General features: G+C 38.4%; 1 protein-coding gene across 1 annotated transcript in view; it reads left to right on the top strand.

Annotated features, from left to right (window-relative positions):
- LOC139467395 (ras-related protein Rab-40B-like) overlaps window positions 1-12,479 on the top strand; it is a 43,184-nt gene extending 30,705 nt beyond the window's left edge. The window contains exons 4-6 of the mRNA XM_071248931.1: window positions 3,886-3,963; window positions 5,445-5,667; window positions 6,240-12,479. Coding sequence (XP_071105032.1) covers window positions 3,886-3,963; window positions 5,445-5,667; window positions 6,240-6,478 — 540 coding nt within the window. The 3' untranslated portion in view covers window positions 6,479-12,479. The remainder of the gene's footprint in view (window positions 1-3,885; window positions 3,964-5,444; window positions 5,668-6,239) is intronic.
- Window positions 12,480-12,770: the final 291 nt, after the last annotated feature.

Below are 12,770 nucleotides of genomic sequence, written 5' to 3'. Positions count from 1 at the left end.
GGACACATACTTAAACCTGGGTCTCCACTTGGTTGAAATCAAAGGGGTCCTAGGGGAGCTTTTGAGGTTAACAAATACAGTATTTGAATCTGGGCACTCCAACATTTTTGATTTTCATGACAAGGACTATTTGATTTTGAATTCCGTGGGGGTGGGAGCTTTTTGTCAACATTCATTGCTTCTGACTTCCAGGGAGCTATGCCGTTGACCCTCAGAATAATATATCATTTGAGATTCTCAGCATACAGTAGGGTATATCTGGGTGGATGGATATATCCCACTTGGTCACAAGCTTTTCCAGCCTTCACTGAACATGTGGAACATTGGCCGGTTCCACAGTGTGATCTTTGTGCAAGGCTGATTGTAACAAGATTTTTTATTCTATGATAGCTTTGTAGATAAGGTTAGTTGACAGGGCAAGTCTTCTTCTGACTCCATCCCACATGGCCAACGCAATGTTTGTGATCTGGTGTTCATGTTAAACAGCCGAGAAGGGAATAGATTGCAATCGGAGCCATGGAAAAGAGAACTTGATTCAATTTGGACCTTTGATCACTGTGACCACGCTGTTTCTTTAAGCAGCCTTACTTGATTCATTTGTGGTGGCTAGAATCATCATGTGAACAGGACCTACTGAAGAATGCCCAGTGAGCTTGTGTGAACATAGTATAGTTCACATAAGTTCGCTCGTCCATTCGTACGCTGGTCCGAGAATTGTAAAATTCAGGAAAGACGTATTATGACATTTCCTTGAGAACTACATGTACCACTTTTATGATTACTAAGAATTGGTGTAGAACATCAACCTGACTACTCTTGCAGATACTACAGTGAATAGAAAATTTAATTTCATGCATGTGTAGGTTGGATAATGACGTTGATGTACCTGATCATTTTTCCTTGCATAGGAAATGTGACAGCTGGTTTTGTAAATCTTGTGACAAGCATGTATGTTGAGTCAGGCTTGATGAGGTCGTCCTTGCTTCTAAAATCAGCGGGTCATCATGACTTACAGGCACTTATGATCAGTAGAAATAAACAGGTTTCATTCACCCATCATGTACATTGCTTTACATGTTAATGTATGAATGTCACTCTAATATCTGATACATCCTCCTTGGTATTTTTTATAAACAATTAGCTTAGTTAATAATACAGGTTTTCAATGTCTTGGGCAGGCAAGTTAGATAAACAGAAGTTATTTTGTTTAAAATTCGTATTATTTATAGTTCTTATTTTCATTTTAGCATTGCATTCTAAACAGTAATGTCAAACTAAAACTCATCCTCTTTTGTGGTCTTGTTATTAGTAGGGGCGGTCGGGTAGCCTAGTGGTTAAAGCGTTGGCTCGTCACGCCGAAGACCGTGTTCGATTCCCGACATGGGTACAATGTGTGAAGCCCATTTCTGGTGTCCCCTGCCGTGATATTGCTGGAATATTGCTAAAAGCGGCGTAAGACCTCACTCACTCACTCACTCACTCACTCACTCACTCACTTGTAATTAGTCACCTCGACCAAGCCATTATTAGCTGTAACTTTATTTAAATAGAATTTTTAATCTCAGATGGAAATATTTACTAAAAATTGCTGCAGATGGGGCGATTATCAGTCTTGGAGCTGGGTACAGTTTGTGACGTCTGATTCTGATGTTCTGCGCTATGGTATGGCTGGGATATTGCTAAAAGCGGCATAAAACCATACTCAGTTTTTCGCTACTGGACACTTGGCATACAGGAAGTTGGTATGTGATTGAAGGGCGCAACCTATGATGCAGCGGTGCCAGGGATTTGGCTTCGTACCATAAAACAGCGTTCATTTATTCATGCTTTGGCTATACTGTATTTACAGCTTACTCTCCTCTATACATTAAACATGCCACAACATTCATGCTGCTGGAAATGAAATATTACCCATTAGTCCTTACATTTTGCTTCACATGACTCAGTATCACAAAGAATTATCTGCAATGATGCAATGCAGACCTCTACGAAATTAACACTGATCACAGGTTTCTCTTAAACCCACTCTTATTGTGCTGTAACAGAAATCCACCGACGTCCGGCAATAAATATTGATCATGCTTGGTGTTACATACAGATTGTTACTTGACATGCAACCTACCTCAGCTATGATAGGTTATGAATAACAACGAAGGAGTTCTGAGAAGTGCTATTTGCATGTCTGGATGAGGCCAGCCAGTAGGGGGTAGGTGGTCACTGAGACTAATACCATGAAGGTTCCATAACATGAATGTCATGGCAACACCATCCTTCTCCTTGAAAATATAATAAAGTTAAGTCTTGTATGTTAGGATTCTTGAGGACTTTTAGTTGAAACTCTTCCAATACTCTTAATGGGTAAATGAATACCATGAAAGCTATATTTTTTTTTCATGCCCTTCAATGGCGGTAGTTTTTTCCATGATGCTAAGAAATGGTGTTGCCTCAGCAACAGACTGAATAGGATCTTGAAAGCTGCTTTTAGAGAAGATGACATGACACTCAAGCTTTAGAATTGATTAAGTGATGCATAAGGCGATTCTGTGTAAATAGAACTGGGAATGTCTTTGTGATGAATGTCTTAGATTTTAGGTAATTAGATACCAGTGATTTGTATGTTGTGGATGTTTAGGGATGGACTTGACATGCTTTGAGTAAGGAATGTCATCTTAGTAGTTGTAGTTGGTAACAGAATACCATTGAAAGTGTTTTTTTACAAACCCTTGCTGACACATAGTCATTCATTATGTTTATGGAGAAACCCTTCAGTTAGTTGCAAGTGTTGAATCCTAGATCCTGCCCTTTGTTAAAGGGCTAGTCCTGGAACCCACAGTGTTCACAGTTTACAGAACTCTGATTGCTAGACACTAAGGGCTAGTCACAGAACCTACAGTGTTCACAGTTTACTAAACTGTGATTGCTAGACACTAATAGCTAGTCCTGGAACCTACAGTGCCATGTGCACAGTTTACTGAACTGTGATTGCTAGACACTAAGGGCTAGTCCTGGAACCTACAGTGTTCACAGTTTACAGAACTCTGATTGCTAGACACTAATAGCTAGTCCTGGAACCTACAGTGCCATGTTCACAGTTTACAGAACTGTGATTGCTAGACACTAATAGCTAGTCCTGGAACCCACAGTGTTCACAGTTTATAGAACTCTGATTGCTAGACGCTAATAGCTAGTCCTGGAACCTACAGGGCCATGTTCACAGTTTACTGAACTGTGATTGCTAGACCCTAATAGCCAGTCCTGAAACCTACAATAACATGTTCACAGTTTACTGAACTGTGATTGCTAGACCCTAATAGCTAGTCCTGGAACCCACAGTGTTCACAGTTTACAGAACTGTGATTGCTAGACACTTATGGGCTAATCCTGGAACCTACAGTGTTCACAGAATGAACTGTGATTCCTAGACACTAAGGGCTAGTCACAGAACCTACAGCGTTAACAGTTTACTGAACTGTGATTGCTAGACCCTAATAGCTAGTCACGGAACCTGCAGTGTTCACAGTTTACTGAACTGTGATTGCTAGACCCTAATAGCTAGTCACGGAACCTGCAGTGTTCACAGTTTACAGAACTGTGATTGCTAGACACTAAGGGCTAGTCACGGAACATACAGTGCCATGTTCACAGTTTACTTTACTCTGATTGCTAGAAATTCATGGCTAACCTGACAAACCTGCCATGTTCACTTTTTAGAAAAATATTGATTGCTAGAACTGGAGCTAGTCTTCTAAGCTGCTATGCCATATCTGTAACTCTGATTCCATGAACCAAGTACCTTGACTCCCAAACTTTCATTAAGTTACAGCAAGCTGCTAAGCCACATTTGGTTTTTTTGACTGAACACTAAATGTCTTCTCTCTTTTCCAGGGAATTCTGCTGGTGTATGACATAACAAACAGGTGGTCGTTTGATGGCATTGACAGATGGATCAAGGAAATCAACGAGGTAATAGATTAGTGTAAAAACTGCTGCTGTTGAATTACAACTACTTGGTTGCAGGATGTTGGGGCTATTTCGGAAGTTTTGGCAGAGAAAACAGTAGTATTTTTTGTCCGTAAAGCTAACAAATGTCTCAACAGTAAGAGGAAATGTTCTGTAAATAACATGAAATAACTGAATTAAAATCTTAAAACATCTAGTTAACATTGTGCTTACAATAGCACTAAAATGCACTGAAAATGATGCTAAAGCTATGTTAATGATGTTTGGGCTTGTGGACTCAAAGTTTTTGGCACGTATTGGGACTGTCTATAATAATAGTTATAAAGTTTTTGATAATACCAAGAAGGAATTCTGAAGCAGGGTGTCCCAGTAGCCTATACTTGTTACGGAAAGTCAGTCGTGGAAGAGTGGTGAGAGTCAGCCTGTCTACAGTTCTCTGATGAGCTAGGGATGGTTGGGTGGCCTAGAGTTTTAGGCGTGAGCTCATTGTACTGAAGACCCAGGGTTCACTTAAACACAAGGGTGGAGCCCATTCTTCCTTTCCCCAACTGTGATGTGGCTGAACTGATGAAATAGAGACACTAGGTGACAGACTTGGAACACCAAAAGTCATCTATGACCTGAAAGTAGTCTGTCTTCAAAGTTATAATAGGCGCTAGTGAAGAGTTAAAATAAGCCTCAGCAATCTATGCTAATCATGAGACAAGTAAATGGAACATGTTGACAGGATCAGTGACTTTGTTGATTGCATGTCATCGCACGCACGCATGCACGCATGGTGCCGTATAAGTGAAATAATCTTGGACGCGCCGCCGCCATATAAGTGCAATAATCTTGCAAGTTAAACCCCATTTCACCTCATTTTGTCCAAAGCCTGAGTCTTGTAAGATTTTGTTTGGTCTAGTAGTACAAGTAGTACTCTCAGATGACAACACAGAAAGTCCACATGTTTTATTACTAAAATCTACTGAACAAAACAAAACAAGGGACAATTGCATATGCTACAATAGTACAAGCACAAATTCATGTGCATGCATGTCCCTATGTATGTAAGACCGCCTCCATGGTCTAGTGGTAGAGCGTCCGCCTGGAGAGTGGAAGGCTCGGGGTTCGATCCCCGACCACGTCATACCAAAAGACGTTATAAGATGGTACTTGTTGTTACCCTGTCTGGCGCTCGGCATTAAGGGGCTAAAACAAGTACTGGTCGGCTCGGAGTCAGTATACTGTGTCTGAATGGGGTATTAATGTTAAAATGGGGCATGGTATCTCAGTGAGCTAGCACTATAAATGGGCATCAGTCTGGACTAGTACAGGCAGCCACACAAACACACACACACGTGCATGCAAGCCGCTATATAAGTGCAACAATCTTGGTAAGTGCAATATTCTTAAACGCGACATGAAACCCTATTTTAGCTCACCTGTTACTGTTAGTTCTTGAACATGATGAATTCACCCTAATCCCCTACATGGTATTGCAGCATGCACCGGGTGTACCCAAGATCCTGGTCGGAAATCGTCTTCATCTTGCCTTCAAACGCCAGATCAGTGAAGCTACGGCAGAGGCTTATGCCATCAAGAATGACATGGCTTTCTTTGAAGTTAGTCCACTGTGTGACTTCAATGTAACTGAGTCATTCGCTGAACTGTCTCGACTCGCTCTCAAAAGAAATGGCATGAGTCGGGCATGGGGACACAATAAAGGTGAGGACCGTGACAGCTGTGTGACGGTTTTAATTAAGAATTAATTCTTTTTGAAGAAGACATCTTGATCTGTCAAAGAGGATCCTGATACTCAAAGAATATCAGACAGTTTGCAGAAACTGATAAAACTCATCGTGCTCAGATTACAAAAATTGATGTTTTACATCATGTTGGATAAACACAACATTTGTAAATTGTATAGAGGTAAATCCATGCAACACATTCTCATAGTGCATTATTACTTTGATCTGCAAAGTATTAATATACATTCAGTTTGCATTCTCAGACCCTTTGGGATTCCTATTGTTGTAGTATTCATCTTTTGGTTGTTAATAAATATTCTGTCTTTGATACTGAAAGGATATTTTCTAAATTATTTCTCGTTTCTATCTGATTGGCATGTCAGGTATACCTAATGGAGTTATCTCCCTTGTTCCAGCGCCATTCTATCACTAGCAAACATTTTACAGCTAAACTTGGACATCTGTTGCTGATTCTAGAAATTATTAAAACTTCTTGATATGACTGAATGTAAAGCGGTAAATTCACATAATGATTTTCTTTGTTTTCAGTTTTGAGTCTTCAAGAATTAGCCTGCAGGACGATAGTTTCTCGGACTACCATATATGGCATTGAACAACTTCCTCTCCCACATGCATTGAAATCCCACCTGAAGTCATACGCACTGACGAACAAGACAAGGGCACGGATGCTTAGTTTTGTGCACAGAGACAAACACAAAAAAGTGAAATATTTAAACCCTTGTGACTCTCCACCAATGAACTGCCGAAAGAGCTGTTGCATCAGCTAGCACTGAACCCTGTTCTTTCTGTGTCGTCATTTCATTCAAGAGTTCATTCCCCTGATGACCTTCACCTCATTGCTGTCTCATCGTTGTTGTCATATGACTGTTTTCATTTGCATCATTTCAAGCCAGCTGAGCTTCATTATGCATCAGCGCTTGCAAGCCAATTTATTTCATCCATGTTCGTGCTACAGCTGTGATTTTTGTTTGCTTATTTTCACTATTTTTTTTGTACAGTTTTGTATGTGAATGTAATATGTTCAAAGGGACAGAACATCAATGTTATAAACTGAATTGAACCACATGCTCATAAGGACTGTGAAGAATTGGGAATAACAAAACCTTGGTAATAACCTACCTCGATAATCAAGTGCTATAGGAATAGATTATAATCATGTTATAAAGACTATTCAAAGATGACAATCTTTTGCAAAAGTTCCACTGATATGGAACCAACTGGGTCTATCTGTTAATCATTTTGACCCTCAGATCCCAGCAGTTCAGCAGAATTTATTCAGGCATTGCTGAACACAGGTATAGGGTAAACCTGTTAGTGTATTAAGTCCAGCTGATATTTCTCCTGACCTGTGAAGACTACGGGGTAGAACCCATACTTGCCATAGAAGGCGACTATGATGTCATTAAAGGTGACTAACAGGATCGGGTGGTCAGACTCACTGACTTTGTTGATACATGTCATTGATCCCAATTGCGTGGATCGATGCCCATGATGTCAATCACTGGATTGTCTGGTCCAGACTTGATTATGTCACAGACCGCCATCATATTGCTGAGTGCGGCGTAAAACAACAAACAAACAAAATGTTATTTCTCCTGCTTATGGCAGCATATGTTCAATTTCACTGTCTGCGGACTAAAGGGAGGTAACTAGCTGTTTAGCTGTTACCAAGTATTTTTATGTTAGTGAGAAAACTATATTTCAGCTTGGGATTCTAACAACATGAAACCTCTTCCGTTTTGCACCAGGTTACAAAACAACATTAGCGCTACGACTATTGTAAGTCTGTGTTAAGGTATGGGAGTTACGATCATCTTAGCGTTAAGATCGCTTTGTACAGCAGCACCCAGATATGTTTAGGGCACTTTTGGCTGGCTGATTGCAAGTAGTTGGGGTGATTTTGAATCCTTAACATTGTTCAAACAGACCTTTTGACCAGTTCGAAACCTGGGGTTGACTTCAAGATGAGCATTATGTTTAGATAATGACTGTAATTGTCCACTGACAGTATTACCACTGTGTCTGGATGGTCAGTGACAACTATCAGTTTTACGAAAAGGCTAAAGTCAGTTGTTGAAGTAGAAAAATATCTATTTTTAGACCTAAATTTGCTTACTGCATAGACCTGTTGGAACCCAATTCATGATTTAGCAAATGTGGTGGGAGTAAGATTATTTATGATGAAACAATGACAAGATCTCCAGATGATTTAACTTACACGAACCAAAGATAAGGCTAGAAACATGAAAATGATTGGTTCTCAAGCAAGGCTCGACCATTTAGAAATTGGTGCAGAAGGCAGCATATTTTTAGAAAGTGACAAGAGTTACTTGGAGACCAGATTATTATTTATCAATCAACAGCAGATATTGTATGCTTTCTTGGGTGAGTTTGCTCTTGCTTGAGAACCAAAAAGATTGATTATTTTAGCTTTGCTTCATAAGATCATGGAGGACTCCCTGCTCAATAGTAGATTTTGTTTGTCAGTATTTTCACCTTATGCTTATTGAATTAATATTTCTTTGCAATTTGTCAAAGAGAAATTTTGTAAATGATAAGGCTTCCAGATGTATATCTCGTCAGCAGCATATTTCTGAAGGATCTACTTATATTGGTACTGTTAGTAAAGAAAAGTCATCATTACATAAAAACAAGTAAGATAGTCTTGTTTTCAAAGGGTTTATGTGTTTTTGAAAATGTCTATCTTGATGAGATAAGGTACCTGGTACTATTTTCTGAATCCCATTGTGGACGATGATTGTGTACATTAGTTTTCTACAACTCAAACTGCTTCATCAGTATTTCAATCACTGGATTTGGCTTGTCAGGGTATTATCATCTAGAAAAACAAACAAAACAAATTGACCAAGACTGCCCACATGCAGTACGTACCGATACACAATTCAAGATACACCTGTTGCCTTAAAGAACCATGGACTCCATGACTATTAGCTTACCGGGTATTTTGAAGTATGAGAGCTACAACTGTCATAGTGCTAAGAGAGTTTTATGAAACAGGGTGTTTCTGGAAAAGTAAACTTCTCTCGTTCTGAGTACAATTTCATATTTAACAGTCATTTTCATTGTGTTATGATAATTTGCATCTGAAACGCTTCATTTCTTGAGGTTGTGTTAAGCTTGTTAGTGGCAATATTTGAAACTGTGAGATATTGGTTGTATAGTATTGAAGGAGTTTGTTGAGGGTGGTGCTAAAAGCAGAAACAAGTCTGTGCAGGCTCTCTGTAAGTTACATGCTGAATTAGAAGTTGACATCTTATTGTCATTACAAATAACATCTTTCTGAATTGATGGATCAGGATTGAAATTAGTCTATTATTTCTTAAAATATTTTAGATTTTTTAAAAATACATTATCATCCACAGTCAGTGTTTAATGATATCAGATGATTATTGTTGTTAAATGATTATTTGGATATTCATTTAAAAGCAGTGTATTACCAAAATCAAAATGTGATGCTTACTCAAAAACTTGAAGTACAGTCTTGATTTTGCATCTGCCTTGATGAAATGTGTTCTATTGAAGACATTATGTTGAAGTGGTCTTCACTGACTCAAGATGGATACCTCCAAAACTGCTCAACAGATGTGTAACTGCCACGTAACGGGGTTTGATTCCCGAAAATTGTCAGAATATTTTGCTTAATTAGGCTACAATATAAAAGCAAGCTGCTCTCAGGCAGTTGTAGAAGCTGGATGGTACATATCAAGGTGCAAGAGTGTTGCTATCTGGAAGTGAGAATAAGATGCTTTCCTACAGCGTGTTGTTCTCCTACTCCAGGGCCCTGTTCCGGAAAGTGACTGTAGTGCTATGGCTCTCCATGTCCATGTTCAGCTATGGGAACTGGGGAAGGTATAGTTCAACAGCAGCTTTGTGAAACGAGGCCTAGGCTCTCAGGCCGGATATTACTGTTCTTTTACCTTTTGGTTAATATATTTTGCCTTTTGTGAATTATTGAATTTTGGTTGCCAGATGTATTTTAATTGCAAGCTTTATCAAATGTATCGTAAATGCATCATCTCATTCTAGCTGTGTATTTCCTTCTGAATATTTCTTTTATGAATTGTAACAAAACAACTGGTCAGTACCATAAAATAAGATATTAATGACTGTTGGTTGATCGTGTGACTGGTAACACTTTGTTGGAATCGATTGAACTGTTCAAGTACCAGTAGCATTAAACACAGAGTAAGTTCGCTGATACACACCCTGTTCATCTGCAGTGATGCATTACTTCTACAGCCTTTCTTGAAGACTTTAGTTAACTGGTGCTTCTTTTTCATTGTATTTGAATCTCACTTTTTGTCTTGTATTAGACAATGCTGAACCCTGTTGATTTCCTGACTTGATTAATCAGTTTGTGCTTGACTTGTGTATTTATTTGGATCCAAAGGACTTTCGAAGTTTCTACTTCCCTTTCGTCTCTGTTTAGTGATTTATAGGATCAGCCAAAAGTCCTCATAATTGTGAAGCTTGGACATGTTTAATGAATACATGTGTGTCGGCGAAACATTCACTGTTTTTTGCCCTATGAATTAATCATCAAGTACAAAGTGAAAGTTTCATTTTAATCTTGTGAAATTTGATTTGTGATCTGAGAACATTAGTCATTGTAAAGTAAAGTAGTCTGTGATTATGATTAATGACTCCTTGAAACCTGTAAGACTAGATACATAATTCATTCACAGTGACATCCATTGAAGAGAACATATTCATCAAACTGCTGATGTTAAATTCTTTTCCCTTTTAACAAACAGTTTTCACCTTTCCTATTTATTTTCCTGTCTTCCTACATTGAAGTGCTGTTACTAACTGCGAAGCGTTTCCTCACCAAGCAAGGATGTGTCAGTATGAGTTAGCTCCCTTTGACCACATGTGACATGAACCAGCTTGGTTTTATCTGCTCATGATATTTCATGTATCCTTCACCAATCTTGGCCTTACGTGACTGTAGGAGATGAACTGTTGATAAAATATGTCCTGAAGATGATTATGTCATAATAATTCATCATGAAGGAATATCTGTCAGATAAGGTAAATTAATATATTATAGATTTATTTGGTCATTGGATATAGGAATGTAATCTGAAAAAGATTCAGTTTGATATTACGGGAGATATTATATCATGCAGTGTATAAAGTGAATATTGCCAGTATTTTTCAAAGTTATGAGTTAAACTTTGAGTAAGTGCCAATGTTTTTTAGTTCTTTTCAGTGAATTGAATTGACAAATTTAAATGATTTTTAATATGCTTTGATTTTGAGCATTCAAAATTGATCATCAAAAAGTTCTTCCTTTAGCTTGATTTTGAATGAAATTTCAATCCTTGAAATCAAGTAACTTTTATACTTCACATCCAAGGACGTTATCCGTTGAGGTAACTTATTATGAACAATGACCTTGACCCGTGTGTGAACTAAATCAGGAATATGCCTTGTTTGGATTCTCATATAAAGTTATTTTCCTATTTTGGATTTATGTTTTTGTACAGATGTATAGGTAACTGCTCAAATTGTTTGTAATTGTTGGTTTGATAAGATGTGGTTTCCCTGTGTGAACTCCGACCTTTGGTAACCATGGTAATATGCCTCGGAACCAGCTGACCGCTGCATTCTCAACCCTAACCTGTTGTAACCTTGGTAACATATCTTGGACACCAGATGGCAACTGTATTGTCAACACAGACCTGTATTAACCAGTTTGGTGGCTCAAACAGCAACAGGCCACTGCAGTGGCAACTCTGACCTGATCTATCTTCGTTGTTCTGAACAGTTAACTGTATTTTCAGATATCTAATTATTTCTGTCATGTTTTCAAAGTATTTCTTTACATCTGCCCTAACCTGGCTTCTGATGCACTGGGATGTGGTTGTGTTATACCTTGAGGGAATTTATTGGAACTAAATATGAATTAGTAGTTTTTTAAGTGTTCATATTCAGTAAATATTGAACGCCATTTGCTCACTTAACTATATTCAGTAACAAATGTTTGATTCAAAAGTACAACCTCATAATTTTCTTTTGAATGAAAACACTTAAAAATCAAGTAAAAAAGTTAAGCAAAGCAAAGTTCAAAACATTTTTCAAAATGTATAGCCTTTCTCAGATGAGGGCGGTCGGGTAGCCTAGAGGTTTAAGCGTTCACTCCTCAAGGCGAAGACCCGGGTTCGATTCCCGACATGGGTACAACGTGTGAAGCCCATTTCATGCGTGATATTGCTGGAATATTGCTAAAAGTGGCATAAACACATACTCACTCACTCACCCTTCTCAGATGTACACATGTAAGGTTGGCGTCCAGACAGTGTACTCTGTTCATTGAGTTTACTTGCTCATGTGTACCACTACAAATATTCATGAGATCAAAACCAAACTTTGCTTAATTTCTTTGATATTATTGAAGGTTGTGTACAGTCAGTCCTTAACCTGCCACATTTACAGTGCATCATGTTGCCAATGCTACAGAATCACTGAGGTCCTACCCTCTTATGCTGTCAGGATTGTACAAAGTCTTGCTTTATTCTCTTCTCACTTTACATTTGCTCACTGAACTATATTCTGGATGTCTGTACATACACAAGAAAGATATACATTTTGTTATCGTCACATTTACTATGAAAGTACAGTTACAATCAAAATCTTCTCCCATTTGCATGTGAGTGTTTTACAAAGATGAGAATATAATTATTTGTACATATTGGTTCCGTGAGATGTATTTGTACCATGTATAACAGAGAGCAATAAAACAGGCTCAAGACAAACATGTATTTTCTTTATATTTGTAGTACTGAAAGAAGGTTTTGCAGCTACATTGTCACATTCATTTCAATATCTGGGGGCACAAGCTGTTGATGGTAGATCTCATCTGTGAGTCTAACCCAGCCAGCAAGCTGTTGATGATGGTAGATGTCATCAATGAGGCCAACCTAACCAGCAAGTTGTTGATCATAGTAGATGTCATGTGTGGTATGATTCCACACCCAACCACACCACCACATATGGTATCCTCACAAAACTTCATGTCCAAACTTCTACAGACTA

This window comes from Haliotis cracherodii, unplaced genomic scaffold (genome assembly GCF_022045235.1).
Source record: "Haliotis cracherodii isolate W230 unplaced genomic scaffold, xgHalCrac1.p SCAF_2, whole genome shotgun sequence".
Classification (NCBI taxonomy): Eukaryota; Metazoa; Mollusca; class Gastropoda; order Lepetellida; family Haliotidae; genus Haliotis; species Haliotis cracherodii.
The sequence above is the reverse complement of the archived record's forward strand: the minus strand, read 5'-3'. Positions and strand labels throughout refer to the sequence as shown.